General features: G+C 41.6%; 1 protein-coding gene across 1 annotated transcript in view; it reads left to right on the forward strand.

The window, feature by feature from the left end:
* Nucleotides 1–255: 255 nt before the first annotated feature.
* LOC133054833 (zinc finger protein 850-like) overlaps nucleotides 256–23,008 on the forward strand; it is a 28,098-nt gene continuing 5,345 nt past the window's right edge. Inside the window, exons 1-3 of the mRNA XM_061140156.1 lie at nucleotides 256–431; nucleotides 22,279–22,405; nucleotides 22,911–22,993. Coding sequence (XP_060996139.1) covers nucleotides 417–431; nucleotides 22,279–22,405; nucleotides 22,911–22,993 — 225 coding nt within the window. The 5' untranslated portion in view covers nucleotides 256–416. The remainder of the gene's footprint in view (nucleotides 432–22,278; nucleotides 22,406–22,910; nucleotides 22,994–23,008) is intronic.

Here is a 23,008-nt window from a genome sequence, read left to right on the forward strand (position 1 = left end):
TAACGTGTAGACGCCGCTGCTTAAAGTCCTGCATTGCTCAACCCCTCTGATCCATGAAGACTTGAACGAGGCTCTATTCTGTATGCAGGTTGGTCAGGGCCTCGCCTATAGTGTGAAGGGGAGTGTCAGCGTAGATTATGTGGTTTTCACATAAGAGGCCGCAAGTTCTGAAGAAAAGAATGAAACTAAAACTACCTCGTTTGATTCTGTGTTCCAGAATCCCTGCTGTGTCAGTGGCCGTAGAGGATTGTGATTTGTACCTGTTGAGATCCTCCCTCTGTGTGGGGCTGTGTTAGAGGGAGCTCGCTGTGGTTTTCTAAGTATTGAACAGCCTATTTTCAACACTCGGGTCACTTCCCAAGACTGATCTTACCTGAGAAGGAAGACCAGAGGAGAAGGAAAGCAAGGAGTCAGAAATGACTCGTTCCCAGGTAAGAGGCACAGTCCGTGTTTGTTCTGTCTCTCTTTCCTGAAATGCTGTTTCTTTGGACTTGATAAGCTTCTTAACTTCTGGATGGGTTTGTTTGGACTTAACCATAGTCATCATCCCAAGGGACCCATTGCCCTCCTGGCATGTGTGACAGAAAACAGTATTGCCGGGCAGAGAAGCTCGCTCAAGCTTTTAAGTCCCGAGTTTTTATTGGGGTTTAGCCACATAGCCGTGGTTGGTAACATCTCCAGCATTCTCCCCTCTTTAGAGGTTGGACTAATAAGCCCACCTGGCTCAAAGCCCCAAACCTCTAGTCACTTCGTTGGTCTTTGTGAAATGCCCAGCCTCACAACCTGAGTCATCCCATTATTAAACTAGGGGCCCACCGTAAGTCATCTTGTTAGCATAAATTATCAGGGTCTATGGAGAATAATAAAGCCACTGCAGTCACTAAGGAAATTCCAAGAGTAAGAAAACTTAAATTCCAAGAGTAGTTTAAAAACTTCCAGACCCTGGGGACCAAAGTCTCCGAGGTGGTTTTTTTGTTTGTTTGTTTTTTTAACTTTTAGTATTTATTTAGTTTTGGCTATTCTGGGATTTTGCTGATGGCCTTGGGCTTTCTCTGTTGTGATTAGGAGGGGCCACTGTCTTGTTGTGGAGCTCTGGCTCTAAGGCATGGGTTCAGTCGTTGTATTAATCCCTGGCAGGCTGTGGAGGGTGTGGGCTTCAGCAGTTGTGGCACACTAGCTTAGTTGCTCTGAGGCTTGTGAGGTCTTCCCTGACCAGGGATGGAACCCGTGTGCCCTGCACTGACAGGCAGATTTCTACCCACTGGAGCATCAGGCAAGTCCTTAAATTCTTTATTACACAACCTTGAAACCTTAATGTTTCCTTTCTGCCCTTTGATTTTTTCCCCCCCTCTTATTTTTGATGTTACCTTGGAATACCTCACCTGTTGCATGATTACAATATATTATGTTGTGTTTAAGACTTCTATTTTATTGTTCAAAATAATGTCTAAGTCTCTCTTTAGGTGAGCTTCTTTGGCTACCTTGTAAGCTATTTTGCTTCATTTCTTTTGAAATTTCAACTAGTCTATACAGTGATAGCTTCATCTGTAATTTGGCAGGTTCCCTTTATTTAGGTGTTTTTTGTTCTTTAAATTCAAAATTATGTTGGCTCCCCTAGATACAGCTGAGACTTATATTTGAAATATCCATGTTTGCTTTGACTTTGATTGTTTTGAATTTGCAGTCACTGAAGTCTTTCTATCACTACATCTTCCAAGTAAAACTTGTGATTTTCAGGCTTTATGTGCTTCAGTAAAGATTTACAGTTTCTTCACATAGGTCTGGAAATGTGTTCTAAATCGGTGTCATGGTATATTTGCTAATAAAATGTAGACTGTTTCTCATATTGTGTTTTTAATTCCTGTTACTAAAGAGGAAGAATTGTTTTCAGTGAACCCAGGTGGCTCAGTGATAAAGAATCCACCTACCGATGCAGGAGAGCTGGGTTTGATCCCTGGGTTTGGAAGGTCTCCTGGAGAACGAAATGGCAATCCACTCCAGTATTCTTGCCTGGGAAATCCCATGGACAGAGAAGTCTGCATGGCTACAGCCCATGGGGTCAAAAAGAGTTGGACATAATGTGACTTAGCACGCATTCATGCACAATTTATATTTCTTTTTTTTACCATAAATGCAAAAATACACATGAGTTTTAAAAAAAGGTAGATTAAAAATGTTTCTTCCAAAAGATCTGTTACTTATGGAAGATTGCTTTTCCCTTAAGTGTCTTTATGTGTGCATCTGTGTGTTCAGGCAGAAACCAGGGGTATATATAAAAGACATCATCATTTCATGAATATTTTTATTTATTCCAACCTTTGAAAATTGTTTTTACATATTTTCCATGTCCTTAGATTGTTTCCTTTTAGTGAAATGAATAAATAGTTCCATTTTAGTATATGTATACATGAAAATGTTCAAATGATTTGATCAATTCTTTTTCTTGTTTTTTGTCTTCTTCACAGTTAGAAAAACTTCTGTGAACTTCCTTCAGAGTTGTCCCTGTGTATTTGTCTGTGTATTATTAGTTAAAGTTTACAGTACATGAAGTGAAATAAATTTAAGGTGTTTAAGGAATGTTCACTATATATTTGCAGAAAGGTGGGACAACAACATTATTGTTTTTAAATTGTTTCCGTTGCACATCCAAGACTCTATAAAAGCTATCAGAAAGATATATAGTATATAGTACATAGTTAAAATGATTGTTGCTACTGAGGATACTATCTTATTAGAACTGTAAAATTTGTTAAACACTTGAAATTCAAAAGTCAGTATGAATGCTTACATTACTTATTATTACAAGTACTTATTATAAGTACTTATCGTACTTTATTACTGTTCAAAACGGTCATTCATGGAGCAGAATTTTCAACATTAATAGTTTAAAGAAACTTGTTAAAAATACTAAGAAAAAACTAAGCTTGTTAAAATAAATGGCACATTTGTCCCACTCAAGAACTCTTGGATCAGAGTGTGCTTTTTAAAAATATTGCCTGTTTCCTTGATAGACAATTCATCCTGTGTCATACAAATACAACACTCAAAAATAAATATGCCGGGAATTCCTAGGTTGCCTAGGGGTTAGGACTCGGTGCTTTCACTGTGGGGTCCCAGGTTCATTCCCTGGTCAGGGAAGTAAGATCCCACAAGCCAGGTAGTGTGGCCAAAAAAAAAAAAAAAAAAAAAGCCAATGTTGTTCTGATTATTTTATCATTTCTCTTCCAGATCAGAATAGTTTCTGAAATGGTTTGTGGGTCATATCTCATCATTTCTTGTGTTAGGAATTCGGTAGAAAATATTTCTGTGTAAAAAGTATACACCAAACACTCTCCTATATCAAAACCAGTTCTGTGACCTTCTTTTGTCATCTTGGGGCACGTTAGGAAGTCTTCTCACGGACACATGTCATCTGTACTCTGTATTTCCAGGACAGCTGATGTTCCAGGATGTGACCATAGATTTCACTCAAGAGCAGTGGGTTGCCTGGACCTCAGTCAACGGGAAGTGTACGGGGACATGATGTTAGAGAACTATAGGAACCTGGCCACTTTGGTTGAGGATAGCTTCCTTCCAGAATCTCTTATCTGCTCTCAGGGTTTTGGTTCCTGCATTTCTAGAATGTCTCTTGGAGTCGTCTGCTTCTTTTAACAGCGTTTGAGATCCCTGCTTTGTATGGGAAAATGGGAAGTTGTGAATTTAGAAAGAAGACTTCATGATGATTTAAATTTTTTTCTTCCTTGATGTAATCTGCCACTTCTAGGTTAGTGCTAATTCTATAAGTTCTGTGATATAAAATGGTGTCACCCCCCTCTTCAAATCAAATTTCCACTACTTACTTTTGCCTTGTAGTATGTGACCAGAATGTCAGGATCTGATTTTTATGTATTAGTTAGTGTTGTATAGGTGCTTTCAATAGAGTATTTGGGGATATCTTTTTCTAGGCTGTCTTAACATTCTACCATGCGTTCTCTTCTCACCTGGATACATATTAGATTGGAAAGTGATGAATCTATAGCAAAACAAATATTCCATTCTCTGATGAACAGGTCTTGTGGTCTCTAACCTGGTCACTTTTCTGGAGCAAATGAAGGATCCCAGGAGTATAAGGAGAATGGAGACAATGGCCATGTACCCAGGTGTGTGTCAATGGATGGAGCCAATGGCTCAGGTGAGAGGTCCAAGCATCAGAGAGGAAGTCATTCTTCATCCTGTGTTTTCAGAAGATCTGCTTCATTGGAAACGATTTTGGAGAAGTCTGGATTTATTTCTGTTTCTGTCACAGATGGCTATCACCTGCTGCCTTCTTCCTGTTAAACCATGATGAAATCTTGTCTGGTGATTACCTTTCTCTTTCACAGTGAGAACTAAAATGCTCTTCTTGTCTTGTGACAACCTGCGTGAATCTGGTTGCTGTTTCATTTCTTGAGAGTCCTAATAAAACTGTGCACATTTCTGAGTAACTATGACGTTCCATTTGTCAAATATCAGGTCTTTCTATAAAGATACTCCTATTGGAGAGAAGACTTAGAATTGCGGTGAATATGTTAAAGTTTCTAATCAGTCTTCAGAACTTATTCAACAGCAGACTCTTCTGAATCCACAAAAAGAAAACAAGTGTAAGAAACATATAAAAGTCTTTACTCACTCATCCAATCTAAGTAGAGATTGGATAATTCATACAGATGGGAAACCTTTCAAATGTACAATAGTTGGCAAAGCCTTTAGTAAGAGTTCACATCTTAGTCACCATCAGTGAATGCATACTAGCCAGAAATCTTTAAACTTATAAATGTAAGGAATGTGGCAAATTGTTTATCTATTGCTCAAATCTTAATCAACATCAGCAAGTTCATACTGGGGAGAAAGCTTATAAATGTACAAACTGTGGCAAAGCTTTTTATCAGAACTCAAATCTTATTTAACATTAGCAAATTCATACTGGAGAGAAAACTTATAAATGTAAGGATTGCGGCAAAACCTTTCACCAGATGTCAAGTTTTATTCAACATCAGCGAATTCATACTGGAGATACACCTTACAGATGTACAGAATGTGGCAAAGCCTTTATCCGTTGCTCGAATCTTTCTGAACATGAGAGAACTCATACTTGGGAGAAACCTTAGAAATGTACCGAATGTGGCAAAGCCTTTACCAATAGCTCAGGTCTTTCCCAACATCAGAGAATTCATACTGGGGAGAAACCATGCAAATGCAAAGAATGTGGCAAAGCCTTAGCCAGAGCTCAAATTTTTCTAAACATCAGCAAATTCATACTGGAGAGAAACCTTACAAATGTAAGCAATGTGGCAAAGCCTTTAGTCAGAGCAGTGATCTCACTCAACACCTGAGAGCGCACACTGGAGAGAAGCCCTAGTAATGAAACAAGTGATGGAAGAGGTTTGCCCTAAACATACATCAGAAAGCATGAGAGTTTATACAAGAAACATATGGAAATAATGTAACCAATATGTGCACATGTATTTCATCAAAACACAAATCTAAATACATATCAGAGACTGAAAGGTAGTGAGGATTTCATCAATCCTGTTTCCTGAACTTCCTCTGAAGGAGAATTACTATGGAGAGTAATGCAAAATTACAACAGATAGAAAGTGAATATGTTCGTAGGCGTCACAAGATGAAGGGTTGATGGTAGAAAATTACAATTATTAGCAATGCATCCTGCTTATAATGACATGATTTGAGATTATTTGAGAATGAATGTAATTCAACTGTGGAATCCATACGGTGCTTCATTTTTAGTGTGTATGCAAATGTAGATTATTTCTATGGTTTGTACTTTAGAGATAAGAGAAGCCCTTCTATATTGTGTCACAACCATTTCTATCTATTCTCCATTACAAAATGGAACGAGAATGTAAAATGTACAATGAACATCTAAATGCAGGTGTTCATCTTTGATGTCAAATATCCCTAGAGGTCACCATGATATAAGTGATCATGGACTCTTTGCATGTAAAGTGCAACAGAGGTTGGTTCTAAATTTTCAATAGTTATATCACTTAATTTGTGAAGAGAACACAATGAGAGTTCACTAAAATATTGTTGTATCATCATAACATCAACACAAGTCAGGAATATTAGTTGACAATGTTGAAATATATCTTCTGTGATAAAAGACAAATGTATGGGAAACCCTTCCTAGAAAAGGCCTCTAATTAGTGTATGGCCATGTTTCCTAAATGTTTGCTATCCTCCGTTGTGTAAACCATAGAAATCGCAATTTACATACTATTATATCAGAAAAATAAGTTTTTCTCTAGGCTTGTAGTCTGTATTTTAATTATGGATCACACAGTGGATTGTAAAAGGTTATAATGTGTGAAATTGTAAAATGTCAAATATGTGTGAAATTAATACATGTATGGGTTTCCATGGTGGTTCAGACAGGAAAGAATCCACCCACAGTGTGCAAAACCTGGGTTTGATTCCTGGGTTGGGAAGATCCCCCGAAGAAGGAAATGGCAACCTCCTCCAGTATTTTTGCTTGGAGAATCCCCATGGACAGAGGAGCCTGGCAGGCTACAGTCCGGGTCTCAAAGACTCGGACACAAGTGAGTGACTAAGCACACAGAGTTAATCAAACTGAATGGTGTTTAGTAGTTTGGTTGATTGTGATCAATGAAATGTTAACCCACCACCAACATTAACCTCTCCCACCTTACTTAAAGTTATAGAGAAGAGATTATAACAAACTATCTGGTAACACAGAGAGCTGGTATCTGTAGAAATTAGTTCCTTACTGGCTTTAAACCTTTAACACTTTCATATATGTTCCACCATATCTCTGTTATACCACCGCTCCCATTTTGTAACTACTTGGACACTGTGAGAGTTCTAATAAGAAGGATCAGGCAGAGTCCTGTTGAGAGCTTACCTGAACTGCTCCTTGCTGTTGCTGCCTCAGCCTCTGTGTGTGGAGCAGGCAGCCTGCAGGTGTTAAACTCACACCAGCCAGTCCTCTGAACACCTGCACTAGATGACCACCTTTCTTGTGATCAGCTGTTTTGCTGAACCCCGGGTTCCACTTCAGAGGCCCCCTTAAATGCTAGTACATTCAGTGGTGGTGTCGAATGTCTCCTCTAGGAGGGAAAGATAAGTAGAGATGCCCTCCATGTGGCCGAGCATGAGCTATAAGGGAAAACTCTGCACCTTATTCTCAGTGGTGCTGTGAAACGGAACAATCCATTAAAAGAAAAGAAAAAAAAAAAATCTCTAAAATAAAAAGAAAAGTCATTGGTCCCGGTGCATGCACACTGAATATATTGTACTAAATATTTAAAATATTCAGTTGAGTCATATAATATTATAAAATGAATATGCTTCTTCTAATTTTCTTAACATTACCTTTAGTGATATGAGAAAATGTTATATAACTCAAAAAATGGAGCAGAGAACAAACTGCAGCAAGATCATTAAAAAACAAAAACAAAAACACACACCCAGAAAGATACACACAGTAAATAGGACAACAACTACACACTCATGTGTTCATTCTCTTCAATATCACTCATTTTATAACTCAGATCATTCTTTGATGGTCTAAATATGCATTTAGGGCAGCAATTGCAAACTCTAAGTTTCTTTGTTTAAACAAGTTTAACCCATTGTCCTCTGCTGCTCCTGGTCTATGTTCAAAGAAAGCTGTGATGGAATCATCTTCAGACTCTTGGTCTAAAAGATGCAGGCCCCCTACCTGCAGATAGGTGACAACAATTCAAATCATTTTGTGAAAACATGTGGCCCCAGACTTGGGAGGGAGTGAAAAGAGCTAAGGACTTGAGGTATCCTTGCAGAATTCTGAGACCAGAGTCTTCACAAAAACAAGGCCACCAGGTAATTCCCACCAAGCACTCACCTCCCACCTCCCCTCATCTAAGGACATGACATCAGGCCCTGGAGGACTGCACCCATCCAAGAAAGAGCCCCTCCCCAGGGAGTCAGGCTGGCCTTCTGTGTGTCTAGAAGTTCCCACTCGAAAGACTCCTTTCATGTCCCCACGTCAGACCTGCATATTCATAATCTTTCAGAGTGGGACCCTGACCTGGAGGGGTTTGTATTCACGGAAATGGTTCAGAAAGAATCTTTAACCAAGTGGTTTCCATCTGGTTTCCCATCAAGTTCACGTGACCAGTGTTAAGCAGTAACTTCACCAGTGCCCTCCCCACAGAGTTCTTTATGGGTCCTGTGGAGCATCAGTGTGGTTCGTAAGATGTGCTCCAGGGGATTCTAAGGGGAGGCCCGGCTTAAGGATGTGGCTCCTGATCCATTTGAGAAAGCTGAGGCCAGGCTTCAGTCTGAGGAGAGGTTGGTCTAGCTGGATTTGGACCAGGGAAGTCAGTCACGTCACACCCTCTGTGTGAGCAGAGGGTTAGGAGCTCTCTCTGAGGAGAGAACAATCAAGAAATTAGTTCACAGGCTGGTCTCCAGGTCGGAAATGATTGTTCCTGAATCTCTCCTGAGACAGAGGTCAGGAGAGGTCGGTCTTGTCAGGTTTTCAATATCCTCTGTCTGTAGGTGCATTAGTTGCATGTTAAAGAGCTGTGTCGATGCCTTTGAAGGTATCTTCTCAATACGCAGGTGTGAGTTTGCTGCATAACGTCCCCAGACAAGATGCAGAGCTGGAAGAAGAATACGAAATGGCAGCTTCTCAGGTAAATATCCTGTCCCAGGCCTGGGGCTGTGTCTGCTTTTCCTCAGGAAATGCCTGAGGTGAGAATCTGCAAACCTTTACTTCTCTACTTCTAATTTTTCTGCCTGGGGTCTTTGCTATCAACTTTTTCCTTTTCTTCTTATAATAATAAAGACCATCTCTTTAGACTACTTCTCCCTTGTGTCCCAGAGCCTTTTCTCCTTTTCCTACATCCCAGCTTTCTATGGAGCACGATGAATTCTCAGCATGAATTAGTGACTTTCTGCTGGTGAAAACACTCCCTTTGTGAGAGATCAGCATGGGGAGTCACTGGTATCTGAGATTCCCACTGGGATGTAGTTTGATGTTGGGATCTTCAGAGAAGTCGGAGAAATGCCCTGAGGAATTTACGTCTGGATGCAATTCAGCTCTTTAAAACAGGACTGAGAAAATGCCCTTATAAATAGAATCGACTCAGTGGTCCAGATTTTTCAGAAAAGTTTCAGAAATAAAAAGATAACTAGGAGATCCTGTCCTCTGTAATGCTAACACTTCCTAGTTAAGTGATAGTAGGATACTAAACAGGGGAACAGTATGAAAAGGCAAAATGATAGGATACTGAAAGAGGAACTCCCCAGGTCAGTAGGTGCCCAATATGCTACTGGAGATCAGAGGAGAAATAACTCCAGAAAGACTGAAGGGATGGAGCCAAAGCACAAACAACACCCAGTTGTGGATGGGACTGGTGATAGAAGCAAGGTTTGATGCTGTCAAGAGCAATATTGCATAGGAACCTGGAATGTTAGGTCCATGAATCAAGGCAAATTGGCAGAGGTCAAACAGGAGATGGCAAGAGTGAACGTTGACGTTCTAGGAATCAGCCAACTAAAATGGACTGTCATGGGTGAATTTATATCAGATGACCATTATATCTACTAGTGTGGGCAGGAATCCCTTAGAAGAAATGGAGTAGCCATCATGGTCAACAAGAGTCTGAAATGCAGTACTTGATGCAATCTCAAAAATGACAGAATGATCTCTGTTCATTTCCAAGGCAAACCATTCAATATCACAGTAATCCAAGTCTGTGCCCCAAACAGTAATGCTGAAGTAGATGAAGTTGTACAGTTCTATGAAGACCTGTAAGAACTTTTAGAACTAACACCCAAGAAAGATGTCCTTTTCATTATAGGGGACTGGAATGCAAAAGTAGGAAGTCAAGAAACACCTGGAGTAACAGGCAAGTTTGGACTTGTGGTAGGGAATGAAACAGGGCAAAGGCTAATAGAGTTTTTCCCAGAGAATGCAGTGGTTATAGCAAACACCCTCTTCCAACAACACAAGGGAAGATTCTACACGTGGACATCATCAGATGGTCAACACCAAAATCAGATTGATTATATTCTTTGCAGCCAATGATGGAGAAACTCTATACAGTCAGCAAAAATAAGACCAGGAGCTGACTGTAGCTCAGACCATGAACACCTTATTGCCCAATTCAGACTTAAATTGAAGAAAGTAGGGAAAACCGCTAGACCATTAAGGTATGATCTAAATCAAATCCCTTATGATTATACAGTGGAAGTGAGAAAGAGATTTAAGGGACTAGATCTGATAGACAGAGTGCCTGATGAACTATGGATGGAGGTTCGTGACACTGTACAGGAGACAGAGATCAAGACCATCCCCATGGAAAAGAAATGCAAAAGAGCAAAATGGCTGTCTGAGGAGGTCTTACAAATAGCTGTGAAAAGAAGAGAAGTGAAAAGCAAAGGAGAAAAGAAAAAATATAAGCATTTGAATGCAGTGTTCCAAAGAAGAGCAAGGAGAGATAAGGAAGCCTTCCTCAGCAATCAATGCAAAGAAATAGAAAGAAATAGGAAGAAATAGAAAAAGGAAGACAACAGAATGGGAAAGACTAGAGATCTCTTCAAGAAAATGAGAGATACCAAGGGAACATTTCATGCAAAGATGGGCTCGATAAAGGAAAGAAATGGTGTGGACCTAACAAAAGCAGAAGATATGAAGAAGAGGTGGCAAGAATACACAGGAGAACTGTACAAAAAAGATCTTCATGACCCAGATAATCACGAAGGTGTGATCACTCACCTAGAGCCAGATATCCTGGAATGTGAAGTCAAGTGGGCCTTAGAAAGCATCACTACCAACAAAGCTAGTGGAGCTGATGGCAATCCAGTTGAGGTATATCAAATCCTGAAAGATGATGCCGTGAAAGTGCTGCACTCAATATGCCAGCAAATTTGGAGAACTATGCAGTGGCCACAGGACTGGAAAAGGTCAGTTTTCATTCCAATTCCAAGCAAAGGCAATGCCAAAGAAGGCTCAAACTACCACACAACTGCACTCACCTCACACGGTAGCAAAGTAATGGTCAAAATTCTCCAAGCCAGGCTTCAGCAATACATGAACAGTGAACTTCCAGATGTTCAATCTTCTTTTAGAAAAGGCAGAGGAACCAGAGATCAAATTGCCAACACCCGCTGGATCATCGAAAAACCAAGAGAGTTCCAGAAAACCATCTATTTCTGCATTAATGACTATGCCAAATCCTTTGACTGTGTGGATCACAATAAACTGTAGATAAATTTGAAAGAGATGGGAATACCAGACCACCCGACCTGCCTCTGGAGAAACCTATATGCAGGTCAGGAAGCAACAGTTAAGGCTGGACATGGAAGAACAGACTACTTCCAAATAGGAAAAGGAGTGCATCAAGGCTGTATATTGTCACCCTGCTTATTTAACGTATATGCAGAGTACATCATGAGAAATGCTGGGCAGGAGGAAGCACAAGCTGGATTCAAGATTGCCAGGAGAAATATCAATAACCTCCGATATGCAAATGACACCACCCTTATGGCAGCAAGTGAAGAGGAACTATAAAGCCTCTTGATGAAATTGAAAAAGTTGGCTTAAAGCTCAACATACAGAAAACTAAGATCATGGCATCTGGTCCCATCACTTCATGGGAAATAGATGGGGAAACAGTGGAAACAGTGTCAGACTTTATTTTTATTTATTTATTTTTTTTTATTTTTTCCCATGGACTGCAGCACGCCAATCCCACTCATTAGCATATGAAATTACCCAGCTTATAAAAACTAACCACTGAATATTTCGGGGCACACTCACCCTCTTTGATGGCCCACACTCTGTCTGTGGAGTGTGCCTCTCTCTGAATCTGAATAAATCCACTTCTTACCTATCACTTTGTCTCTCACTGAAATCTTTCTGTGATGAAACATCAGAAACCTGAGCTTCATTAGGTCCTGAACCCAGGTACTGTGGGTTTTGGCTGGGTTTGAGTCCCAGCCTTGTGGGTTCAAGTCCCAATCTGAGGTAAACAGTTTCAAGTTTGTGGGAAATTTTGACTCTAAGGTTCACCTGGAAGAGAGAATCTGAAATGAAGGTGTTCTAAAGATCATATCCTTTTGATTATTTTCCAAGTAGTTCTCCTCATTCTCTTGGTCTTAAGGACAGTTTCAGTTTGTTTATTGCTATTGTTTCTGTCAATGCTTCCTCTGGAGAAAAAAGTCCTCCAAGTGGAAGCCCGTAATACAATTGATCTCATTCTTGTTCCTGTTACTGCTCCACAGACAAAATTGCCTCCTACCATTGGTCAAGACAGCTTTACTTGACCCTACAATGGTTGGTGAAATAAGTCACTTTCATTTTTTATTTTTTAAATGTCTGCTTATTTATGCATTTATTTGATTGTGCCAGGTGTTATTTGCGGCATGTGAGATTTTTTTAGCTGTGGCATGCAGGATCTAGTTCCCTGAGCAGGGATTGAACCTGGACCCCCTGTACTGGGAGCCCAGAGTTTTAGCCACTGGACCACTAGGAAAGTCCATAAATCACTTGAAAACAAAAAACAAAAAAACAGGAAAAAAGCCAGATGTGCCAGTTTATGTGTCAGGTTTATCAAAAGTGTTAATTTCATTATCACTGGGCCCTGGCCAGGTCAGCCCCTTCTCTCTAAGCTCCCCACTTCACCCCCTCCTTCAAAGAGACCCATCACTGTGCTTGCTTCTCCCCAGTGTCAGACTTTATTTTTGAGGGGCTACAAAATCACTGCAGATGGTGAGTGCAGCCATGAAATTAAAAGATGCTTACTCCTTGGAAGGAAATTTATGACCAACCTAGATAGCATATTAAAAAGGAGAGACATTACTTTGCCACCAAAGGTCCGTCTGGTCAAGGCTATGGTTTTCCCAGTGGTCATGTATGGATGTGAGAGTTGGACTGTGAAGAAAGCTGAGCGCCCAAAAATTGATGCTTTTGAACTGTGGTGTTGGAGAAGACTCTTGAGTGTCCCTTGGATTGCACGGAGATCCAACCAGTCCATCGTAAAGAAGATAAGTCCTGGGTGTTCATTGGAAGGACTGATGCTGAAGCTGAAACTCCAATATTTTGGCAACCTCATGCGAAGAGTTGACTCATTGGGAAAGGCCCTGATGCTGGGAGGGGTTGGGTGCAGGAGGAGAAGGGGACGACAGAGGATGAGATGGCTGGATGGCATCACCGACTCAATGGGCATGAGTTTGAGTAAACTCCAGGAGTTTCTGATGGACAGGTAGACCTGGCGTGCTGCGATTCATGGGGTCGCAAAGAGTCGAACATGACTGAGCGTCTGAACTGGACTGAGGAACATATTTTATTATCTCAATCCTTGCATCACATGACTAGAGAAGCACTGAATCCTTTCATGGTTATATCAGATACTCAAGATTAGCAAGAAACCTTTTTGTAAAATGAGTGCTTAATGGCATTGAACTCCCCCTTCACCAAAACCTTATACATTGACCTTCCCCCACTGCCACTTTGGAGCAGTCCCTCAGAGCTATCTGAAATTCTGCCTCCCAGGCAGCAGTCCTTATTTTGCCCCAGTTCAGTCCAGTCGCTCAGTCGTGCCCCAGTCTTTGTGACCCATGGACTGCAGCACACCAGGCTTCCCTGTCCATCACCAACTCCCAGAGCTTCCTCAAGCTCATATCCATCGACTTGGTGATGCCATCCAACCTTCTCATCCTGCCTTCAATCTTGCCCAGCATCAGGGTATTTTCCAGTATCCTTTCTTTGCATCAGGTGGCCGAAGTGTTGGAGTTTCAGCTTCAGCAAGAAGAAAGCAAAAAAGAACTATAGAGCCTCTTGATGAAACTGAAAGAGAAGAATGAAAAAGTTGGCTTGAAACTCAACATTCAGAAACCTAAAATCATGGCATCCAGTCCCATCACTTCATGGCGAATAGATGGGGAAACAATGGAAACATTTAGCCCCAAATAAAACTTAACTTGCAAGTCTCAAGTTGAGCATCTTTTTACTCAACACTAGCATCAGACTGTTTTCCAGTGAGTTGGCTCATTGTCAGATGGCCAAAGTTAGGAGCTTCAGCCTCAGGATGAGTCTTTCCAATGAATATTCAGGGATGATTTCCTTTAGGATTGACTGGTTTGCTGTCCTCTCAGTCCAAGGGACTCTCAGAAGTCTTCTCCAGCACCACAATTAGAAAGCATCAATTCTTTGGTGCTCAGCCTTAATTATAGTCTAACTATTTCATGTATACATGACCAGGAGAAAAACCATAGCTTCTGGCAAAGTGATGTCTCTGCTTTTTAATATGCTGTCTAGGTTTCTCATAGCTTTTCATAGGTTTTTCACAGGTTATTTTGGAGCCCTATGAAAGTAATACCTTCACTGTTTCCACTTTTCCCCCATCTATTTGCCATGATGTGATTGGACTGAAGGCCACCATCTTAGTTTTTCTGAATGTTGAGTTTTAAGCCAACTTTTTCACTTTCTTCTTGCACCCCTATCAAGAGCTTCTTTACTTCCTCTTTGCTTTCTGCCATTAAAGTCGTATCATCTGCATATCTGAGACTGTTGATGTTTGACAAGGAAATCTTGACTCCACCACTAAAGAAAGTGAAGGTTGGTTGCACAGTCCTGTCCCACTCTTTGCAACCCCATGGACTGCAGCCCACTAGGCTCCTCTGTCCATGGGATTCTCCAGGCAAGAATACTGGAGCGGGGTGTCATTCCCTTCTCCAAGGGATCTTCCTGACCCAGGAATTGAACCCCAGTCCTCTGCATTGCAGGCAGATTCTTTACCAAGCAAGCCACTAGGAAAGCCCTACTACTAAGAAGCCTTTTGTAAATGCAAGTCTCTGGGCCCAGGTGAAACAAAGCCAGCTCTTCAGAAGCCATGGGCTATTTCCTACTCCCTAACTGCTGGTGGGGGAGGGGTGGGGGGCGAGGGGCGATGTGAGAGGAGTCCAGCTGCCTCATCTACCATCTCTTATAGTATACAAGGAATTAGGATGTGAACAATCGAGGAAGCAGGATTATTTCCGGATAGCTAGATGCATATGAAAGAAATTATTTCAATAAGGCTGGACACTTGGTTCTTACCATACAGAGAAGATCACTAGATCTCTTCATGTGAGGGATCTCTTTTTAATTATTGTAACCTTTAATAATCAGATCACCTGCCCCTTGCTGCCAACTTGTATACAGTCTCTCTCCTGCCCTGCCTCCTCAGAGTCAGCTGTCTCAAAATCACTTAGCATGCTGTCTCCTGGGGTCAAGACCGAGCATTCCTACCGAATACAGCCTTATTCTCAACTTTGAGCTCGCATGTCTTTTCTTCTCAACCGAGACTTATGTCACTTATTACTTAACACAGGTCATTATTTCCTTTGTCGGTCATCAGATATGTATTTAGGGCATCGTTTTCACAGACATTTCTCCATTCCCATACACACTTTTGGGCTTCCCAGGTGGCACTACTACTAAAGAACCCGCTGGTCAGTGCAGGAGGCCCAACGACTTGGGCTTGATCCCTGGGTCGGGAAGATCCCCTGGAGGAGGAAATGGCACCCCACTCCAGTATTCTTGCCTGGGAATTCGCATGGACAGAGAGGCCTGGTGGACTCGAGTACAAGGGGTCACAAAGACTCAGACATGACTAAGCGTCTAGGCACACACATTTTTAATCCAGTGTTCACTGCTGCCCCTAGTTTATTTTCAAAGAAAGCTGTGATGGAAATGCCTTCAGGCTTCTGGTCTCTGAAGCTGGAGGTCCCTCACCTGCAGGCAGGTGGTCACAATGCAAGTCATTATAAGAAAATCTGTGTCCCTCAGGCTGCAGAGGGGAGTGAAAAAATCTAAGTACTCAAGGTATCATGGGGCCTCCAGGTGGCGCTAGTGGTAGAGAACCCACCTCCCAATGGGGAGATGTCAGAGATGCAGGTTTATCCCTGGGTTAGGAATATTCGCTGGAGAAGGACATGGCAACCCACTCCAGTATTCTTTCCTGGAGACTCCCCATGGGCAGAGAAGCCAGGGAGGGCCACACTCCATGGATTCCCAAAGAGCTGGACACTACTGGACAACTTAGCATGCAGCAGGCAGGGTATCTTTGGGAAGAATTCTGAGAGCAAATAGTTCCAGCAACCCAAGGCCCCCAGGTGATTCCCACCAAGCAGTCACTCACCATCAGTTCAGTTCAGGTCGGTTCAGTATCTCAGTCGTGTCTGACTCTTTGCAACCCCATAAACTGCAACACGCCAGGCCTCCCAGTCCATCAACAATGACCGGAGTCCACCCAAATGCATGTCCATTGAGTCGGTGATGCCATCCAACCATCTCATCCTCTGTCGTCCCCTTCTCCTCCCACTTTCAATCTTTCCCAGCCTCAGGGTCTTTTCCAATGAGTCAGCTCTTCGCATCAGGTGGCCAAAGTATTTGAGTTTCAGCTTCAACATCAGTCCTACCAATGAACACCCAGGACTGATCTCCATTAGGATAGACTGCTTGGATCTCCTTGCAGTCCAACGGACTCTCAAGAGTCTTCTCCAACACCACAGTTCAAAAGCATCAATTCTTCTGTGCTCAGCTTTCTTTATAGGCCAACTCTCACATCCATACATGACCACTGAAAAAACCATAGCCTTGATGAGACAGACCTTTGTTGACAAAGTAATTCTGCTTTTTAATATGCTATCTAGGTTGGTCATAACTTTCCTTCCAAGGAGTAAGCGTCTTTTCGTTTCATGGCTGCAATCACCATCTGCAGTGATTTGGAAGCCCAGATAAATCAAGTCAGTCACTGTTTCCACTGTTTCCCCATCTATTTGCCATGAAGTGATGGGACCGGAGGCCATGATCTTGGTTTTCGGAATGTTGAGCTTTAAGCCAACTTTTTCACTCTCCTCTTTCACTTTCATCAACAGGCTCTTTAGTTCTTCTTCACTTTCTGCCATAAGGGTGGTGTCATCTGCATACCTGACGTTATTGATATTTCTCCTGGCATCTTGATTCCAGCTTGTGCTTCCTCCCACCCGGCATTTCTCATGATTGACTCTACATATAAGTTGAATAAACCCGGTGACAATATACAGCCTTGACGTACTCCTTTTCCTATTTGGAACCAGTCTGTTCTTCCATGTTCAGTTTTAACTGTTGCTTACTGACCTACATACAGGTTTCTCCAGAGGCAGGTCAGGTGGTCTGGTATTCCCATCTCTTTCAGAATTTTCCACAGTTTATTGTGATCCACAGATTCAAAGTCTTTGGTAGAGTCAATAAAGCAGAAATAGATGAATTTCTGGAACTCTCTTGCTTTTTCGATGATTCAGCAGGTGTTGGCAATTTGATTGCTGATTCCTTTGCCTTTTCTAAAGCCATCTTGAACATTCAGAAGTTCATGGTTCACGTATTGCTGAAGCCTAGCTTGGAGAATTTTAAGCATCAGTTTACTGGCGTGTGAGATGAGTGTAGTTTGATCATTCTTTGGCATTGCCTCTCTTTGGAATTGGAATGAAAACACCTTTTCCAGTCCTGTGGCCTCTGCTGAGTTTTCCACATTTGGGGCCATATTGAGTGCAGCACTATCATAGCATCATCTTTTAGGATTTGAAATAGCTCAAGTGGAATTCCATCACCCCCATTAGCTTTGTTTGTAGTGATGCTTGCTAAGGGCCACTTCACATTGCAGGATGTTTGGCTCTAGGAGAGTGATCACACCACCGTGATTATCTGGGTCATGAGGATCTTTTTTGTACAGTGCTCCTGTGTATTCTTGCCACCTCTTTTTCATATCTTCTGCTTCTGTTAGGTCCATACCATTTCTGTCCTTTATTGAGCCCATCTTTGCTTGAAATTTTCCCTTGGTATCTCTAATTTTCTTCAAGAGATCTCTAGTCTTTTCCATTCTATTGTTTTCCTTTATTTCTTTGCATTGACTGCTGAGGAAGCCTTTCTTATCTCTCCTTGCTATTCTTTCAAATTCTGCATTCAAATAGGTCTATCTTTCCTTTTCTCCTTTGCATTTTCCTTGTTTTCTTTTCACAGCTATTTGTGAGGCCTCCTCAGACAGCCATTGCGCTTTTTGCATTTCTTTTTCTTGGGGATGGTCTTGATTCCTGTCTCATGTACAATGTCACAAGCCTCTGTCCATAGTTCATTAGGCAATCTGTCTATCAGATCTAGTCCCTTAAATTTATTTCTCACTTCCTCTGTATAGACATAAGGGATTTGATTTAGGTAATACCTGAATGGTCTTGATGAAAATGAAAGAGGAGAGTGAAAAAGTTGGCTTAAAGCTCAACAATCAGAAAACTCAGATCATTGCATCCAGTCCCATCACATCATGCCACATAGATGGGGAAATGGTGGAAACAGTGGCTGACTTTATTTTTCTGGGCTCCAAAATCACTGCAGATGGTGATTGCAGCCATGAAATTAAAAGACGCTTACTCCTTGGAAGGAAAGTTATGACCAACCTAGACAGCATATTAAAAAGCAGAGACATTACTTTCCCAACAAAGGTCCATCCAGTCAAGGCTATGGTTTTTCCAGTGGTCATGTATGGATGTGAGAGTTGGACTATAAAGAAAGCTGAGCACCGAAGAATTTGTTATAGCCACGCTTTCCGGGAAACAAACTCACTCAGAAGGACAATACAGATAGTGGAGTGCAGTTTATTACACCGGCGGGCCCAAGGCAGAGTCTCCTCTTAGCCAAGGACCCCGACCAGCATTTGCGAAAATCTTTTATATCCCATGTGTACATGTCCAAACCCACCACCCTAATCCCTTGATGCTTACAAAGGAAGGGTAAATACAATCACAATAACCCCATCATTCATGTGTTATGTATTCAAACAGTTAATAATCAATAAGCCCGTGGTTACATTCCAACCAGTTAATAACCAATTTAAGCCTGTGCTTACATTCTGATAGATACTGTCCGGAGGCAGGGGTGAGATAGTGTCTGTTTTCTCTTAGGTGATGAGTAACCTGGATATGATCTTCAAGGTTCCCCTGTCCGGAGGGAGTCTTATCCTTCCATTGTCGTTCCCACAGGCACTAAGCAGAGAGTTCAGAGTCCACTGGAGAGGTGGCCGAGCACGATCAGCCCGGACAGGCCCGAGATGGAGTCCAGGCCCTATGAATTCCTTCTTCAAATTGATGCTTTTGAACTGTGGTGACTCTTGAGAGTCCCTTGGACTTCACGAATATCCAGCCAGTCTATCGTAAAGGATATCAGTCCTGGGTGTTCATTGGAAGGACTGATGTTGAAGCTGAAACTCCAATACTCTGGCCACCTGATGTGAAGAGGTGACTCATCGGAAAAGACCCTTATGCTGGGAAAGATTGAGGGCAGGAGGAGAAGGGGACGACAGAGGATGAGATGGTTGGATGGCATCACCGACTCAGTGGACATGGATTTGGGTGGACTCCGGGAGTTGTTGATGGACTGGGAGGCCTGGCGTGTTGCGTTTTATGGGGTGGCAAAGAGTCGGACATGACTGAGTGACTGAACTGAACTGAATGGATTAGTGGTTTCCTCTTCTTTCTTGCATTTCAGTGTGAATTTGGCAATAAATAGTTCATGGGTACAGATACCAGGTCTTGGAGGGCCACACCCATCCTAGAAGGAGCCCCTCCCCAATCAATCAGGCTGACATTCTTTGTTTGCAGAAGTTCCCACCCTAAATGCTCCCTTCCTGAGGTCACAGAGGTGCTGAGCTGCAGCTCTTGGCTCTTGGACCTGGGTCTCCCTCTTACATTGTTTCAAAAACCCTCACAGGCTGGGTCAGGTAACCTGGTAGTTCTGTCTGTTCTGTCTTGGGAATTGTACTGTGGCCTGCACTCTGTAAGGCAGAAAGAAAGGAGAAGAACTCTCAGGGGTGGTCTGCATAGAGAATGCATGAAAGGTAAGCACCAAACAAAGGATGTGATTAGCATATCAGGTTAGTCTGGATCATCCGCTGCAGACCAGGAAGGAGAAAGTAAAAAAGGAGCTCTGAAAACGGCAAAGGGAAAAAAGAAAACTATTTCTTCTCGATCATTGCAGCAGTTGCAGATTCAAGAATTGTGTGGATGCCTTTTAAGTTATCTACTTAACACCCAGATGTGAGTTTGTGATAAAAATCCCCAGAGGAGACGCAGAGCTGGAGGAAGAAGAGGAGGAAATGGCAGCTTCTCAGGTAAATGTCCTGTCCCGGGTCTGGGGCTGTGTCTGCTTTTCCTCCTGAAATGCCTGGTCTGAACATCTGCAAACCTTCAATTCTCTGCTTCTAATTTTTCTACCTAGGGTGTTTGTTGCCAACTGCTTACTTTTTCCAGTTTTTCTTGTATTAGAGAAGACTGGCTCTTTAGACTGTTTCTTCCTTATGTCCCAGAGCCTGTTATCCAATGTATGTATCCTGGCTTTCTATAGAGCATGATGAATTCTCAACATTGTTCTGTCAGTTTCAATGTTGAACATATTCCCTTTGTGAAAGACCAACACAGAGAGGGACTGGTATAAGGGATTCCCAGTGGAATGCTGCTCTGTGTTGGGATCCTAGGGAAGTAGGGGAACTGCCATGATCAGTTTATATCTGGATGCAACTTCAGGTCTTAAAACAGGAGCAAAAGGCAATGCCCTTGGAAATAGAATGGACTCAGTGGTCCAGATTTTATTCAAAAATAAAAAATGTATTTGAGACTATCCTCTTCCTCTGTGTCGATAAGAAAGACTTACTAATTAAATGCGGTATTAGGCTACATGACACAAGAGGTATATATGAAGTGAAATTTGCTTAAAACTAACATTTTTTAACGATAGATTCAGATCACAGTTTCCATAATATTGCCAAAATACCCATGCAGTGGTAATACATTCTTCGATGTACTTCTAACCCCACGACTCTGATGGTCACTGGTTTAGGTACCTCTGTGAGATTCCCATGCGACGCAGCTCATGTATTTTCCTTTTGTCTTTAACAAGTGTCTTGGGGAAAAAAAGTGAGGGATGTGCCTAAACTATCACAGTTAATGGGGGAATCCCATATGCTCTTAAGTTTCTCTTTGCTTTGGAAGATGACTGTGTTTAGTAGAGATGCTGGGTTTGGGGGATTTTCGTCACCCCAGCCCAGGTCTGATCATTTCCAGGTACACTCCATGCTCACATCACAAAGTGTCATCACATTTTTGTATTTTCCAAAATGTTTATAAGAATCTTGTTAGTGTTAATCTATGTTCAACTTTATTAAAATTTGAACTATAGCTCTTTGGAAATGATATAGATTTTCAGGAACTTAAAAAATTCAGAACCAGAGCTTTACTTTATGTTACATCATTCTGTATGTCTGTATTCTAGTTTATTTAAAGAAATAAAATAATATCATCCTCATATATTTATGTACATTTTTAATAAGTTAAAAATTTTTATTTGATTGACATGAGGACTTTTCGCTATTAATTGTTAATAAGCATATAGCCTCATTTTAGTTTATGTGTCTGTTCACAAACCTGTTAACATGATTTGATCGCTTTTTTCTATTTTTTTAGGATTTTCGGAAGAAGGGAATAGGTACCTACTCTAGTATTCTTTCCTGGAGAATCCTCTGGACAGAGGAGCTATTATTTCTCTTGCACATTCAAGATTCTGTAAAAACTGTCAGAAAGATATACAGTATATACTAAATAGTTAAAATGATTCTTGCTCCTAGGTTACTATCCTATAAGACCTGTAAAATCTGTAAAGAATTAAAGTTCAGACTTAAGTATGAATTCTTCCCTACTATTCTCCTTCATTGCTGTTCAGAATGGTCATTGGTGGAGCAGAATTTGCAATATTACTAGTTCAAATAAGCTTGGTAAAAGTATGGAACAATTTCTCCACTCCAGAACTCTTGGATCAGAATCTGCTTTTTAAAAATGTTTCCTGGTTTTTGGTAGACAATTTATCCTGGGTCACACAAGTACAACACTCAAAAATAAATATGCCAGTGTTGATCTGATTACATTATAGTTTCTCTTCCACATCAGAATAGTTTCTTGTGAATCATATCCTCTTTTCTTGGGGTTAAAAATGTGGTAGAAAATGTTACTGTGTGATACCAGAAACTACAGTAAATCAAAATGAGTTCTCTGAAATTACTGCTTTCATTTAGGGTCAGGTTAGGAAGTCTTCTCTTGGCCATATGACAGTCAGTCAGTCAGTCAGTTCAGTCATTCAGTCATCAGTCCTGTCTGACTCTTTGCGATCACAGTTGTGTCTGACTCTTTGTGATCCCAAAGTACATGCATGTGTACTTTGTATTTCAGGGATGGCTGATGTTCCAGGATGTGACCATAGACTTCACTCAAGAGGAGTGGGAATGCCTGGACCTCGGTCAGCGGGACTTGTACAGGGATGTGATGTTAGAGACCTACGGGAACCTGGCCTCCTTGGGTGAGGAGAACTGCCTTCCAGAATCCCTTTTCCAGCACTGGGTTTGCTTCATGCATTTCTAGAACGTCTCCTGGAATTTTCTGCTTCCACCAACACCTTCAGATCCCTGCTTTCTAGCAGGAAATGGGTATTTGTGAGTTTAGAAAGAAAGCCTTCATGGTGATTCAGTATGATTCTAACCTTTTTCTTCCTTGATGTAATCTGCCTCCTTCACTCTAGCGTGGTGGTGATTGAATCAGTTCCATGGTATTAAATAGTGACACCTTCTTCTTAAAACCACATTTACACTACTTACTTTAGCCTTGTAGTACTTGACCAGAATGTCAGGATCTGATTTTTATGTATTTGTTAGTATTGTAAGGGTGCTTTCAATAAAGTATTTGGGCAAATCATCCTCTAGGCTGTATTAACATTCACCCGTGTGTTCTCTTCTCACCCAAATACATATTGGGTTGGAAACTTATGAATCTCTAGCAAAGCAAATATTCCTTTCTCTGATGAACAGGTCTTGTGGTCTCTAAGCCGGACCTGGTCACCTTTCTGGAGCAAATGAAGAATCCCTGGGATGTAAGGAGAACGGACACAACAGCCACATACCCAGGT

The sequence above is a fragment of the Dama dama genome, chromosome 4 (assembly GCF_033118175.1).
Source record: "Dama dama isolate Ldn47 chromosome 4, ASM3311817v1, whole genome shotgun sequence".
Taxonomy (NCBI): domain Eukaryota; kingdom Metazoa; phylum Chordata; class Mammalia; order Artiodactyla; family Cervidae; genus Dama; species Dama dama.